Source organism: Cololabis saira, chromosome 12 (assembly GCF_033807715.1).
Source record: "Cololabis saira isolate AMF1-May2022 chromosome 12, fColSai1.1, whole genome shotgun sequence".
In the NCBI taxonomy this organism is placed as follows: domain Eukaryota; kingdom Metazoa; phylum Chordata; class Actinopteri; order Beloniformes; family Belonidae; genus Cololabis; species Cololabis saira.
In genome coordinates this window covers 23,913,879-23,929,721 of record NC_084598.1, presented here as the reverse complement: position 1 = coordinate 23,929,721, position 15,843 = coordinate 23,913,879, and the positions used below count along the sequence as shown (strand labels likewise).

At 43.1% G+C, this 15,843-nt stretch overlaps 1 protein-coding gene across 5 annotated transcripts in view; it reads right to left on the bottom strand.

Moving 5' to 3' along the window:
* The window catches only part of LOC133457146 (neuron navigator 1-like), a 94,217-nt gene that overhangs the window by 62,752 nt on the left and 15,622 nt on the right, over nucleotides 1–15,843 (bottom strand). For 4 of the 5 annotated variants that reach the window (XM_061736064.1, XM_061736066.1, XM_061736063.1 and 1 more), the window contains exon 5: nucleotides 9,275–10,099. In XM_061736064.1, the coding sequence (XP_061592048.1) occupies nucleotides 9,275–10,099 (825 nt within the window). Of the gene's footprint in view, nucleotides 1–9,274; nucleotides 10,100–10,339; nucleotides 10,453–15,843 lie in introns of those variants that run through there. The other variant, XM_061736067.1, reaches the window with a different exon arrangement.

Here is a 15,843-nt window from a genome sequence, read left to right as displayed (position 1 = left end):
TCTTCCCTGAATGCCAGAAGTTGCAAATCTTGGAGCTGCCTCCTTAAATTTGCAGACAAATAAATATGAAGAAGAAATTGATTCATTTTGTGTACAGCGAAGTTGAACGGCTCTGCAGCAGTTTCTGCATATGTTTGAGGGGCTAAACACCAGCTCAGACTGTCATATTTATGCCCGCTGGATTTAAGTGCAGAGTTTGCTTCTCAACTTGGATTTAAGCTTAGCTTTGATTCCATGTAGCAATCACACACATAGCCTTTTTACGTTGCCACAGGTGCTGGTGCATAGCCGAGTTATATACTGTGATTTTATTAAGAGCCAATGTCACATCTAAGAGGTTAAGGGCTGTGCACCTCCGTGACTAAATAAAGTCACGGGAATAACTACAGTCAGAGGACACAAATTTGATTGATTTTCTGGAGGAACACGAAACAAGAGTTGAGGAGCACTACCAACTCCATCCTCAAGTTTACGTGATAGCTCTACTAACTTTAACTGGAACTAAAAGAGGCATGAGAGCCACAGGTTATAAAAACCTCCCCTCACTTGCTCACTCACTGTGACAACAGCTCTGCTGAATTATGTGAAAAGATCTTCAACAAGTGAGTCTTAGTTGCAACATCTGAGCAGCTTTGCTCGATTGAAATGAACTTAGGAAGCATTACAACACACAACCGTTCCTGCACATCTGGACAGGATGGACAAACACACGTTCACCTCTATGGTGCAATTTATTTACTTATTTTAATCATTCGGAATTGGGTTTATGGTTATTAAACACTTGTTTTTGTGGCATGATTAATTCAGAACATATGTTTATTTCTGCCTTGTTTTTGTAGAGACTGTTGGCCCTACGAAAGGGCAGTATTCACAGGACTTGCTGAAAATAAAGCTTCTGTCTGTTTTAGCCTTTAAATTGCAATCTTGAAAGTGAAAACAAAAAGAAGAATGCAGCATGATGCATCTAAGCTACAGAGAAAATGAGAAGCAAAAAACCCCCAAACTGATGTCCACTTAGTTTCCTCGAGGCCCACTTGACTCTCCTCTCCATTAGAAACAAAGTCCCCACAGATCACTCTAATGCTTCTGTGCTTGCTTGTGGATGTTTGCGCAGTAACATCACATCCTTCTCACAAAAGTCTGCACATGAGTGTGTGCTCACGCGCGAGGGACTCATTTTTGTGGAATATGAATGAAGGTTTGAGTAATGGCTCTCGTTTCTATTCTTTCCTTCCTTCCCTCCGGAGTTCATTTGTCCCTGTCGTGTCCACGTGCGTGCACATATGTTAGTGTCACACAGCCGTCCTCAGGCTACGGCGGCATTATTGCACGATAGAAAGCTGTGCCTGAACATCACTGGTTGTGCACCTCTACCTTTGAGGCTGCATGCCTTAAAACTGGTCATAATGCAGAGTGCCTGTTAGTCTGCCGCAAAAACAGTAATTACAGCATTCCTGACATGTGACATATAAGAAACATACAGACATGATGCTTGTAAAACATTTGCAGCTTTTATCGATTTGCTTTTTTTTTCAATGAAATGGGGAGGGAGGATGGAAACGATAGCTCAGATGTATGTATGAACTTGCTAAGCTTATAAAATGCCTTACTATTTAGTATTTTTGTTTGATAGGACCAATTCCAACCCTGCCCACCATCACAGCCCTCAGCTGACCTCAGACGTTTGCAAAACAGGAAGCATTACAACACACAACCGTTCCTGCACATCTGGACAGGATGGACAAACACACGCTCCAGCACCCAAATAAGCGTTCACACACATACTGAAGTTTATCCGCTTCAAGGGGATGTCGCAACAAGACACTAGAGCACTTGAAGATGATATCAGATTGTGGTAGTCTTCCCATGACAGTGATATTAATGTGAAATTTGTCAGTGCATATTTGCAGAGGAGAAGACTGGGAGTGAAAGTGTGGGTTGTAACTTTAACTTTAACCCATTTAAAATTGGAAATCCTGCAGAGGGATGAGCAACACGGTGGCTGCATTAAAAGGAAAGCTGCAGAATTCTTGGACAGCTCTGAACATATTTAGATCTGAATTTGCAGCAACTAATAAACAATTAAAGCCCTTTAAACCATAATCCTCTCATGCCGATCAACTCACCATCAAAACCTGGCTTTCTACATGTTGTCAAGAACAGAAACACGTGTACATAAACACACTCCTCATATCTCCTTAACGACAGCTCTATCTGCTTAAAGATAACAGCGCTATCCGCTTATAGAGGCTAAGATAATGAAGCTTTAAGCAACTTGAGAGAAGTTTACCATCTTTGAGAAGAAGACTTCATCAATGTAGCCATGAAAGAACGCTTCAGTTTAGCCATCTGGATTAAACTGAACAGAAAATGGATGTGGATGTTCATTTTCCTCCGTGCCAAGTGGCATGGGATGAGATTAAATGCCAGAGGGCTTTTGAGAGGAAAGAGATAAAGGAAGCACAATCTTAAACACACATGTGACATGTAAACACACCTGGTATGCAGATGATGCTGGTGAAACTACTGCCCGCTGGAAACATCACCATCGTCAGGTTTGGTGGACCGGCGTCCTGTGTGTGTCTAAGTGTGATGCAGGCATCAGGAAATCTCAAAAATGTGAAACTTCCAGAGGTATCCCTTCTTGTGTTCAGATTAACTCTTTTAGTTTGACTTGAAATAAAGTAAATAAATACAGATGGCGTCACAGACATTCACGCAAGCACACAACCACACACGTATTAAATAAACCCAACAACGAGCCAAGGCCGACCGTAATGTGTGTCAATGTCGGGGTGTATTTTTGCTCCAGAGGCTTGTTTCCTGTGGAGCCGCATTTTACAGCCTGTTTAAATCCAGCTGCAGGTCCACTCACACATGTCTGACACACACGCTGCACTCTGTGTGAAGTTCATATGCCGTCCACGAGATGATGGGTGAAACGGTGAAATTGATGACAGCAAGAATGTGTCTCCAATAAAATGTTATAAAATACAGGCATGTGTGGAGAATTACACAGTTGGATAAACACTTGTCTTTTCAATATGTTTTTCACACATCAGTCCCTTCATACAACGTGTAGCACTTCTAAATTCTACGAAATAAAAAAAAATCTTGTGTGGGGATTCAGTTGCCCCGGGATATTTTAACTTGTGCAAGACCAGGGAACCATACCATAATGTTTCGGTTAAAAGATGACCTACTGTACGTCAGCCTCTGATCTACAGCATCTCCACATAAGAAGTGTATTGGATGGAAAAACAGCTTACAGTAAGGCTATATCTAAAAACTGTTTTCGCTAATTGATTTTGTCTCATATTGATCTATAACTTGCAAGAAAAGCAGATGAAGATGAGTAACTGGTTGCATTAAGCACAAATATGTATCAAGACGTGCACTTCCTGGAAACTTCCAAAGAAAAGAAAGAAAGAAATGCAATATCTAGTCCAGCATAATAAACCAATCTGAAAACATCTGACCAATTCCAATGAAGCAGACATGAGGGATTTGGTCAAATAAAGTCTAAAATTAAGAGCATGGACGCCAGTGTGCAAATTATGGAAAAATATACAACAACAAAAGCTATTTCTCCTCTGCTCTGCATATTTATTGACCCAACATATGAGGCTGATCTCTTTTTCCCCCCATTTCGCCCAAATTTTCTTTTGATGCCACAGTGCTGCAGGACAAACCAGTCTGTACCATATTTAAAATGAATTGAAACTGTTTCTATATTTAAAAGGAATTATTTGAAGTCCCTACATGTATTTTACTACATGAAACGGACAAAAAAGCCAATCTTTGCATAATTTTTGCTCAATTCTTTTTTTTTTCTTTTCACAAGTGATGGTTAAATGATGCCAAATGTTCATCATAAGACACATTTTTTGGCTACATGGCTACACGGTGGCAATCAAAGACAGCAGCATCAACTGATGTCTAACAGTGGCCTAAAAATGAAGCATAAAATACAAATGGTTAACCACGTGCAATGATTTTTCACCAGAAGAATCATGATGGGTCTAACTGTCTCTGGTGGGGACTAACCAAGTAGTCTGCAGACTCAGATCAGATGTACGTGTAAACAAGAACGCACATATGAGATAAATCAGTGACAATGGACGCTTTTATCTGTGACCTTGCGAAATGAGAAAACAGGAACGGAACAGAAATAGTTGAGCTCCAAGTACTTCTCATCACAAGATGGCCTGCATGAATCTTCTTCTGTCTTTATCTCACATGCAGTCACTCATGCAAGCATGAGACGTAAAATTCAAACTGAAAGGAAATGCAGTTTCTCAAGGCATAAAGATGAACATAGAGATCATGGTGAGAGTGGGACTGAAACTTAGAAATAACTGTGAAGTGAAATACCAGAAAGAGACTTGTTTTGAGGACAGGTAAGAGCATTCTTGTCAAATTCTCTGTAATTCATTTACTTTGATGTTTCACCAAGAAGCGATATGAAGGGTAATTTCCCTGTGACACTCAATGCAGCTAAGTAAAGGGAGTGTGCAAGTGCTCCAGTTTAATTAGTAGTAACTTAAACCTGTCAAACACCAACAACAGAACAAAATACAGTCCTTTCATTGTCAACAGAGTGTTACAAAAGAGATGATCCTAACAGTACAACTTGTTTTTAAGTGACTGGCTGTGTGTGTGTGTTGTATTTGTATAAGAGCTGATGAAACAAACACTCTCAGAGTAGTAATATGATTTTGAAGGAGTATTGCAGGAAGCAGCCTTCACTAATGCAATGGCTCCTGCATTAAGTCTTTAGAAAGTGACCACAAACTAATGTAAAACACACAAACACAGCAGCAGAGGAAATGATGCTTGATCATACGAGCATCCGTATGAGAGAAACGGCCTTTTATCTATGAATACTCCTAGGGACAATGTTTCTGTCCTCCTCCTAAAACAATCGTACCAGAAATATCTCCCCGCTGTCTGACTGGTGACAGAACACTGCTTCCCGTCAGCTCGCATCAGAGTTGAAAGAGAGGAAAAGGGAGAGAGAGAGAGACGGAGATCTGGAGGGATGCTTTCTTCCTCACTATCTTTTTCGGCATTTGTGTTTATTTGGCTTGTCACCAACTCCTCGACAGGAGGATGGCTGCCCTGAATCCTTCATTCACCAAAGCCCGGGGCGGGAAGCAGCCGCTCTGGCCGCACCCGCATCACATTAGAGACTTAGAGCACTGCATTCACAATGAAGGAACTGAGTGTGAAAAGTACTCCATCATGGCCAAAGGGATGAATACCGGGGAGGGAAAAAAGAAGAGTCTATCAAGTGTGGGAGAGACAATAAATGTGCATATGTGAGCGTGCTTTGGATTTGAGGAGGCCACAGTACTTTGACGTAATTTCCGGCTGTTCGGTTCCTTTTAGCACTTGTATGCATTTTTGTACACATCTTCTTTATAAAAGAAACTTGATGTCTATTGTTTCCTCAGACAGCTGATGCAGATACATGAAGAGCCATTAACTACACAAACAAACCCACACACAGCTCATACAAAAGGAACGAGTGCCTTGGTAGTCCAGGCAGCGCTAATAAGCATCCACGTGTCCCTGAGTCACATTTTGTTCTTGGTAAGTTACGACACATGTGACCGCCAGTTCGGCCAACACCAAGACCACATCTCCAATCTTCCAACCCAGATCTCCCCCAAAAAATAAATCTCAGACCAAGCAGATGTCCCGATGGCTTTAATCTTTAATTCAATTTAGTCTTTCTGGTTGGCCTTTTCCAGGGTGATAGATCTGTGCTTAGTGGAATGGGGGTTGAATCTTCTCATTATCTTTATGCAAGCCTTAATCCGGATGCTTGGTTGGTGTCTTAGCTAGGATTCACTCTAAACTGCGCTACCCCATGCTGGGAAAGACCACTGCTTCAGGGAGCTTCCCCTCTCCCACACACCTCATTATGGGTGCTGGATGGGACCAGGAGGGGTCATTAGCAGGAAACATCTGAGGCTCGCTCCTTTAGATTACAAATACTGTTCATGCTGCGTATGATTTATAAGATGCTGGTCCTCTGCACATTTTACCAAGAGAATTTCACAAATAACAAAATGTTCATCTTCTCTGTCTGAACTTAACTCCAATGCTGCTAAGAAGATATCCTGCATTTGGGAGTATTACCTCTTGAAGTCCATCTCACTGGACTCACGAGTCGAGTGAGTCGCTAAATCCAATAAACTAAAAGCTTCTCATCACCCTGTGTTTAAACATGTATGTCAGATTATTAAAAAAAAAACAGACCCTAATCCTAACCTTAAAATATCAAGGATTGATTTGATTCTTTGCTTTTTTTATTTTCATTTTTAAATCAAGTACTAAGCATAAAATAAGCCCCCTTTTTGTCTTTTGTTTTGCAATGCACAGATGATGATCTCGGGTGGAACGTCCTCAGTGGCGTTCGTCGTTATCCTCGTCTGTTACTGCAGGCTCGTCTCAAAGGACAGAGTCACAATGTTGTCAGATGTCACACAATGTAACATGTAAAACAAACACATATTTGAGTGACTCTAGCTAACAGCTGACACGCAATTCCCATACTGTAGCAACCAGATTTACTATACACAGCATGGAGAGTAGAAGCATATTTGGATTTCTAGCCAGGACACTGTGAGAAGGTGGAACTGCATTTGAGAAGAGCAGGTGCTGTCCACTGGAAGTAAACTGTTGAGCATCCATAATCTATCTCCGTGTGACAGAGCACATGCAGCAGAACCCAATTACCCGAGCGGACGGTCGGAAATGGAGAAGAAGATACAATAAGGGATGAGCCATCAGCTGCAAGCTATGGGGCCAGTTACAATTAACCTCCCTGTAACACACACACACATGCAAATTCACACAAGCATATACATACAAAAACACACAGATGCACAATTATCCCTCACATCTGCTGTGATTTCAGTGATACACATCTGGTAAGCTGCGGGAGACTGTAATGGACCTGAGCTACTGTTTGGTCCCCTGGGATGACAAGGTGACATTTAGGTGAAAAGCTCTAACTGTTATCAGGGTTAAAACTCTACAACACTGGTCCCTGGTCTTATTCTCATTACTGATTACTTTTCTCACCTGAGAGTTTTTGCAGACTTGGAAAAATGAAAATTCATGACAAAGTGTCAATGTCACCAAGTCATCTGACTACCTGGAACATTAAGGTGGATGTGTAACAATCACCTTTTACAGATCGTTGCAGTACTGGATCAGTTATTCCAAAGCTGAATCAGCTCAATATATAGAGGATCTCAAGTCTTAAGGTTCATTAAATTTAGCAATCCCTTTAGATTGGAACTTGTGTGGAAATTTAAGCCACTTGTCCCACCCCTTTCTAATGTTCTCCCTTAAAGCTCAAATTCTTACCAAATGTCACCTTTTTTCCCCCTTATCTCTGTTTAAACAACTTTCCACCCTACCTGGCTTCCCAGCTCAGGTGTGGCCAACATCATCAGAAAAAGGAACAAGGTCACACACATATACACACTTATTTCACACAAAACAGCATGGGAAGTACAAACAGACAGAGTACTGCAGGGGCAAGGTCATCAATGCTGTGATTTTGGACTGTGCAGCATGAAGCAGGCTGCGGAAGAGGGAGCGAGGAACTGCAGAGAGTAGAGGAAGATAAAGAGATGTTTGATGATGGGTAAAAGATGACTTCCTACCATCTAACAAGATATAAGGGGCTGCTGCATTATCCTCTTTCCTGTCTAACGCGCCCTCCGGTGCTGGCTGTTCATGCTGAGAGTAAAGGCCAAAAAGAGAATGAGCACATGCTATATGCACACGTGACATCACAGCATCTAAAACTTTGGATATACATCCAACTGCACAGTGACCACAACATGTTTGCATGAGCGGCAGAACGCTACCTGCCCATGCCACGACCCGCTCAGATTCCCTCCTCTCATCTAACACGTTGCCCCCGGTAACAGGGGAAGGAGGCAGGGGTGGGGGTGAGGTGGATAGTGACCATCTGTCAGTGGCCCGGAGATCAATGGAGGTGAAGGGAAAAAGGGAAGGGAGGGGGGTGGGATGGGGGTGAGGACAGAGTGGTGCGAGGCTAAATATGTGGCCCACTGTGACCAGAGCTTGGCTCAATGTGTTGCCGTTTTATTTACCGAATGAAAACACACTCCCCCACTAGTCCCGCTCACACGGCCTTTATTAACGAGTGGCTGATTTTTGCATGAGCCAGCAAACATGCATACTTCTACGTACAGAATATCTGATACGTGCTTCATTTTTGAATACGCTCCCAGGCCAGCAGGGTTGTACAAAGAGAGTGATGGAGGTAAAATAATAGAAGAGGAGGGACATAAATGTAGCTCACTGTGGCAGTGGGTCAGATGAGACTAGCACAAACACTCCAAAGCTGGTAAATGAATCATCAACAAAAAGATGTCAGCTCCCTGGAAATACTCACTGAAGCTGCTTCATGGAATGATCACTGTAAATGCATTTACAGTGTAAATGTGAGTTAAGCTGAGATCTACACCATCTCCAAACCATGTTAAAGGCATAAAAATGAAAGAAAAGGAAAACTATTACAGTGTGGTGCAACATTAAGACGGAGTATTAGGGCCAAACTAAGACAAAAAAAATTTGGAAATTACGAGAATAAAGTCATAATATAATGAGAATAAAGTCGTAAAATTACGAGAATAAAGTCGTAATGTTGTGAGAATAAAGTCGTAATAGTATAAAGTCATAATATTATGAGAATAAAGTCGTAATATTACGAGAATAAAGTCGTAACATTACGAGAATAAAGTCGTAACATTATGAGAATAAAGTCGTAATATTACGAGAATAAAGTCGTAATATTACGAGAATAAAGTCGTAAAATTCCGAGAATAAAGTTGTGACATTACGAGAATAAAGTCATAATGAATAAAGTGGTAATTTATGAGAATAAAGTCATAATATTATGAAAATAAAGTGGTAATTTATGAGAACTCTAACAGGAAGAGCATCTTCTCCCTGTGTTAAAATGAAGAATATTGAGCATCTTGTGAAGTTATATTTATATATTTATAATATATTACAACTTTATTCTCGTAATATTATGACTTTATTCTCATAATTTTACGACTTTATTCTCATTACATTATGACTTTATTCTCGTAATTTCCTTTTTTTGTTTTTTTGTTTGGCCCTAATACTCCGTCGTAGTGCAACATAGACTGAATTCACTTAAAATTCAAGCGGAAGGTTTGGGTGTGGAAAACAGAGGAAAGTCATCTACACTCACCCAGCATTTTACTGAAGAGCAGCTGTTCCAGGTCTCCCAGAACTGTCACAACTAACTCCGGGTCCACCTTTAGGAAGCCCTTATCATCTTCTCCTTCTGTCTCTTTCTTGTCTCTCTTCTCTTCTGTTGGCTGTGCTCCGGATCGCACTTTCTCCCCTGATTTCTTGCCATTAGTTCCAGTACTCCCAGCTCCAGTGAAGTTAGCTTTAGAAGGGTGATCAGCAGGGTCTATGTTTGAACTTTTCCCCCCTTCAGAGGTCTTGCTGATAGGCTTAACTTCAGCGTAAGGTCCCCGAGGTTTACCAGGTGCTGGAATTCGACTCGGTTTGCCTACATTTGACAACACAGCCGAGGAGCCGTATGATTTGGGCTTCCCCTGAAACAGAGATTGTTCTGACTTTGACAGGGTCCGGGAAAGCGGCTGCTTCCCACTACCTGCTTGACCCGTCTTAGTCTGGCCCGCTTTGTTGGTCCCCGCTCCGGGCCGGTTAGTGTCCTCGTTCCATTGGGGAGACTGGTACAGGTGCAGCTTCTTCTCTGCATCAGTGAGTACACACAAGTTGTTAAGGGATCGTTGCTTGCGGAGCATGGAGGGATTGGGGACCGGAATGGGAATAGATCCAGAGGTGGGCCGGTACACCTTGAGCTCCGACCCAGAGGGACGTGACGGTACCTGAGGCAGAGCAGAGGGCTTGGCCTGTGGCTTCCTAGAGGCCATGGCCTGGGCTGAAGTGTCCTGGCAAGAGACAGCTGCAGACCTTAGGTCCAGCTCTCTGGGCTTAGCTGTCATGCTAATGTTAGCCACATTAGCCTCCAGCATCCCTCCTGCAGAGAGCAAAGCAACAGCATCAGTGACACGCTCAGAAATATACACAAAGGCAGACTGAAAGAACCAGAGGGAGGAAAGGGAAAAGAAAAGGTGTGAAGACACAAAGACTGTCTGGTGTTGGGTCCCCTGTTTACCCCTGGGTCATGACTGAGTCAGACTCCCCGCAGCGGGGGACCGGGGGTTCACCCCTCTGCTGAAATTGACGAGTGGGTTAGTAGAGTGACAGTCTTACTCACTGCTGATAATCCATGGATCTGCAGATCTGTGTGCCCAGTATCTACATCCACTCGGCCACTGCGCGTCCTTATCTCCCCGAGCCACGCACACTGAACACTGACCAGCTTCTTGTCCACTGTCCCCCTCGTTCTTGTGTCCTGCTCTCTGCTCCCTCCTGCTCTCCGGGCAAGCAGGAGCCGACTGTCAAGAGAGGCAGTCGCAGCAGCAGCAGCAGCAGCAGCAGCAACAACCCCCCCTCCTCCTTCTCTCCTCCCTCTTCCTCTCTTACACTCACTGATTTGCTCACTCTACCTCTGCCAGCTCATTCACCCTCCCTCTCCTTCTTCCTCCTCCTTCCTTCCTTCCCTCCGTCGTTCCTGTTGTCCCTTACTCCGTCTCTCCTCCCACTGGCTGATTCACTGCCCCATCCTCTGTCTCGAACGCACACCCGCAGATGCCGTGTTATGCTGCTCGCCGGCAAAGCGTGAACACGAGGGCTTGCTGATAAATGACCAGCGTCTTGTGTAAAAACTCAGCTCATCACTGCTGTTCTGTAATAACAGCTCTCATCTTAAGCACTTTCCTTTAGAATCGGCTTCCACGTTAAATCACTCTCCCATTCACTCTGTCGTGTGAGTAAACCCTTTGTTCCTATTCTTTTCCTTCTTTGAAAAAGAAGAAAGGAAAGACAGAAAAGGAAAGATAAACATTAAGAAAAGCTGAGGATGGCTCGAATAGTCATTTATAGTCACATTAACTGCTGTATTCATCCATTCACATTCAGATTTTCTTATGTGGGCTAATCGCCAGAGATCCAAACGTGAATAGGCCGATTTAAATCATCTGGAAATGAAGGCAGCCACTAAAAATGCTGCAATTAGTATCCAACAGACGTTGCATGATCATCAGCCCCCCCACCTGCCTCACATTACTTTGCCACTCATTTCCATCCCTCTTTCCTCATTTCCTCCCTTCCTTTCTTTCCATTATGCTCCACTAGTTGATACAGACGCACAGGCCATTAAGCTTTCAGGTTATAGATTCTTAATACACCCCATCAGCACAAAACTTACAATACCTCAGCGATGTAAAACGAGCACACACGTGCGCATGTGGGTGTTTGAATTAAAGTGTCTGTATTTTTGCATGTCTTTCCTCGCATGTGTATGAGTGTGTGTGCGGGCCCTTCACTGTGAGTGTGTCACATCGATGAGACAGTGCCCCAAGAAGTCAGAGCTCCAGTCGAGAGACTTGGTTAGCTCTCAGCTACGTCATGTTATCACTCTGGACGTGCCGTCTCATACGGGGATCGGGGTGGGTTTTTACGTCATTGCCGCCCAAATCTTAATGTTTCCATCAACAGAGGGGATGTCTGATCCATCCTGATGCACAAGAAATCAGGATTGTATTACTTTTACATTTTTAAATGACAGGGACAGAGCACATAAAGGTGACGAACCTTTCTGCACGAGTCTGAGGCAGGTGTGCTGTGAGCCATAAAAACAAGCATGTCAAAACAGAAAAAAAGGCAATAAAGAGCATCAGACTACACCAAGTTATATTAATTATTTAACAACAATAAATGAAATAAAACAAAGCACATTTGAGCACTTTGAAAAAATTATAGAGTAATACATTAATCTCGGGTTTAACATGTTAAACTTTAACTTCATAAAAATGCTTTCACAATCAGTATAGTACAATTATTTTCACTGTATGTTCGTTCACTAACACATCCTGACCCTATACTGGTCATGTGGCTAATGTTCAGTGTCTGGATGCATTACTGCTCGTGTACTTCCCTTTCTCTTGTTTGCAGTTAGCAGTGCCTGCAGCTATGATGTTATCAGCCATCAGTGAGAGGGGTGCCATTCACACAGGAGCCTGTTTTCTGTTACATTTGCATAAATCGGTTAACGCTAACCCACCAAACCAGAGTTAAAACAAACCCATTGGCTCAAATTTGGCCTTACCATTAGAGAGGTGATTTCAGGTTCAGGTTCAGGTTACTTTATTGATACCCAAGGGTAAACTGGTTTTGCAGTCGAGAGTTAAACAAGCAGCAGAAAACAGACAATCAGTTCAGGAACAAGTCATTTAAGAAGAACACATACACATAAAACAAGAGACAGCTTCGGCTCGACAGAAAGTGCTGCAGTTCATGAAATAAATATAAGAAATAAAAGACATGAGGCTAAAAAAGAATTAAAACACCAAGAGCAAAATTTCCTCCAAGTTAGGAATGGATGAGAGCAATAAGATAAAAACATTGTAAAATACATTGCGCTCCGAAAAGTGACTTGTGCAACTTTTGTGCAAACTACAGCTTGTTCACCAGTGTTACTGCAGCTGGAACAAAGCTGTTTTTATAACGTTTTGTTTTACAAAATGGGACTGACAACCTCCGTCCAGAGGGGAGAAACTGAAATTCACTGTGCAAAGGGTGTAAACTATCATTTAAAATGGTCGTGGCTATCTGCTGGATTTAAAAACGTTCCAAACAGGCGCCCACTGAAACTGAGGATGAAAGCAAAAAAACCTTGCATGGTGAGCCCGGTTGCTCCCAGCCGACCATCTATTTGGTCCTGAATGAGCGCGTGCAACACCGGAGCTGAGTACAGGCAAAGATGCAAGCATTGACTGGCGGTTTTATTGTTTAAAGGCCAAAGCTATTAATTATAAACAGGCGGCTTTAATAAAGGTGGTCATGCCGCACTGAAGGCAGAGCTGAGTGGTGACAGTTATGAGGGCACGGGGAGCTGGTAGTAGACCAGTAGGAGGGGGATGAAGGGCATAATTTAAGGCTAATAGGTGCTGTATGTCTTTTCTTGTACCTCCCAGATGAGGGATTAAGGTTAGCAAAACATGAATAACCGCACACAAAGATGCACGTCAATGTTCCTGAAAGCACATAAACACACGGGCAAAGTGTGTGTCAGCAGCATACAACGTCTTGTTTGTTCCAGCACTCGTCTGTCTGGCTCTGCGGCCTAATCACTTTAATATATGGCTGATGTAAACACACCAAATATTCTCTCCCTAGTCTCCAAGTCTATACACACACACAGCGCACTGCCTGTGCAGGCTGTCTATGCCTGACCTGAGCAATCTGGCCTGACTTCAAAGACGCTGGCAGTTTGAGGGTGTGATGAGTGCCAGTCCCTGGTATTACTCCCCACATTCAGCAAGTAGCAGCCTCGTACATTCAGTGTGTTCCAGAGGTGTTTACGTGTGTGTGTGTGTGTGTCTGCGGGCTGACCACAGAGGCTGAAACCTTGGGAAAATTGCTACAAGGACAGGTAAACAGTTCCATAAACTCATAAAGGCACTTTTAAGCAAAGTTAAAAGTGAAGGTAGGGCAGACAGGTAAAAAGGGATTCTGGGATGAATGGGCAGATTGAGCAAGGTGTAAAACAAGGAGTGGGACAGAGAGACAGACACGCAGGAGGTGGAGAGTCACTCACTGCTCTGCATGTGTATATTTGCCCTAGCATCTCTAAACAGTTTTAAACAGATTCGCTACTATATCTCAGGCCTCGCAGAGCAGTCATGTGAAATAGGACACACTCAGAGACACTGTGTAGCTCATTTTATGCATGTTTACAGAGTTAAACAAGGTCTCCAGCCTTGAAAGGAAAAGTACTGTGAGAGGAGAGGGTAGCACTGCAGATTTGGATGCAACTTACTGCATCACTGTGCCTTAAAGTTTGAGAGGAATAATTCCCATTCGGCTTAGCAGATGGCATGCGTTCTCAATTTTACCCACTCCCCGTTGTCACCAACCCCCTCTTGGTTCCTTTTGTTTTGTGCGCAAGGAAACGAGACAAGGTTGATCCACAGATGTGACAAGAAGCGAGAGGAAAGGGAGAACAATGTCAGAGCAAAAGAAGAGGAAAAAAGGAATAGGGAACCAGCAAAAAATAGGAGAAAAAAGTTGAAAATATCTCAGAAAATAAGGTGATGAGGAAAGTGAAGGCAGGAGGAAGAGAACGGGTGAGGAAGGATCTCAGTGTGTGAGTCAGAGAAGCAAAGGAAGCCTGTAAGACAGAGAAGGGATATCCTGCTTCACTGCTTCGCCTCTCCTGCTACATTTGCTTATGTCCGCTAAGTGCTAGCGCATGAGGTCCAGTGGAAGAATACCACACAAGGATACACAAGCCCACAGGGGAATGCTTACAGTCCCCACAGGCACGCTTCCACAGCACCAGAACAATCACCTGGTTCTAGTGTCCTGTTTACATTCAAAACACTATGGAGGCAAACACACTGATGCACACTGTGAGGCTTCCTAATTTGAGTGAAAAAATGTTTCCAATGATTAAGAGGGGGCTTTTTTTTAAATTTTTTACTCTAAGTCCTAATGACACACAGCATGAGTCACTGGCTTACGTTTTTCAGGAATTCAGCTATCAATGGCAACAGTGCGACTGCTTCAGTCATACTGAGCACCGATTCCGGAGGCACAGATATCAGCCCGGCAAAAACACCATTCACTCCCGAGACGGATGTCGCACACTCATCATGACTCACGTAGCAGCTGAAAGCTGAGAAAACACCTAGAATGAGAACCTTTAAGTATGAGAAAAAAATAATTCAAATGATCTGAGCATTTTGTTGTTTATTTTTCCACATATTTGTAGATGCGCTCTCACAGATACCCCAGTGTTGACATTCTCAGGTGTATCCCACAATGCTGTGCTGCAGAAGACGGTTGCCAGGTGACAGCGTGTCGCGCGTACAGCCGTGATGGATCGTGTGAGTGTACAAGTGCCTGTGTTTTCTTGGTACATGCTTAAATCCTGGTATGCGAGTATGTGTTCCTTCATGGGTTATTAATTTGACAGTTAAATAACTTTATGACTTCATTCCTGTGTGCGTGGGTCTGTGCTGTCCCAGATAGGGAGGTTACACACATGAGCGCCCAAATCGTGACCCCACAGGTCAAGAGGCATCTTAAATGTGCAATCATTCACCCATTCCTCAATCCCTTTCTCCGTTCATTCTTCCTCTTTCATCTCCTGCCCTTTAATGCAGCTGTGCACTACTCTGTGTTTCCTATATCGTAAAGAAAAGCCCCTGGGGGAAGAATGGTGAAAGAAGTAGAGTAGCAGAGAGGAGGAGGTGGCAGCTTTGTCTCAGAGCAGTGCGAGACAAATGGAAAAGGAGCTTCTCTGCATGAATTCTTAGGTGTTCATTCAGATGTACGAAGGCATTTGTGCTTTACTGCTCATGTATGAATTATATACGGTAACTTGTGTGCTTGAAATACAAACTTTAAAAGGAACATGTAAAAAAATCAAATAAATAAAATCTAGTGAGATCATCTCTATGGATGAACATAGAAGAAAACCCTTAATCTCCGCCGTGTTTCCCATTGTACCAAATAAAAATGCGGACAGCATTAATTACATCCATTATAATGTACAACGCCTAGGGAACTATACAGCGGATGGGTTTGAGGCCGTACATGGACAGTTGTCCGCAACATCATTAATGTAGTTTCAGAATCGAGAGTGTGCACTCT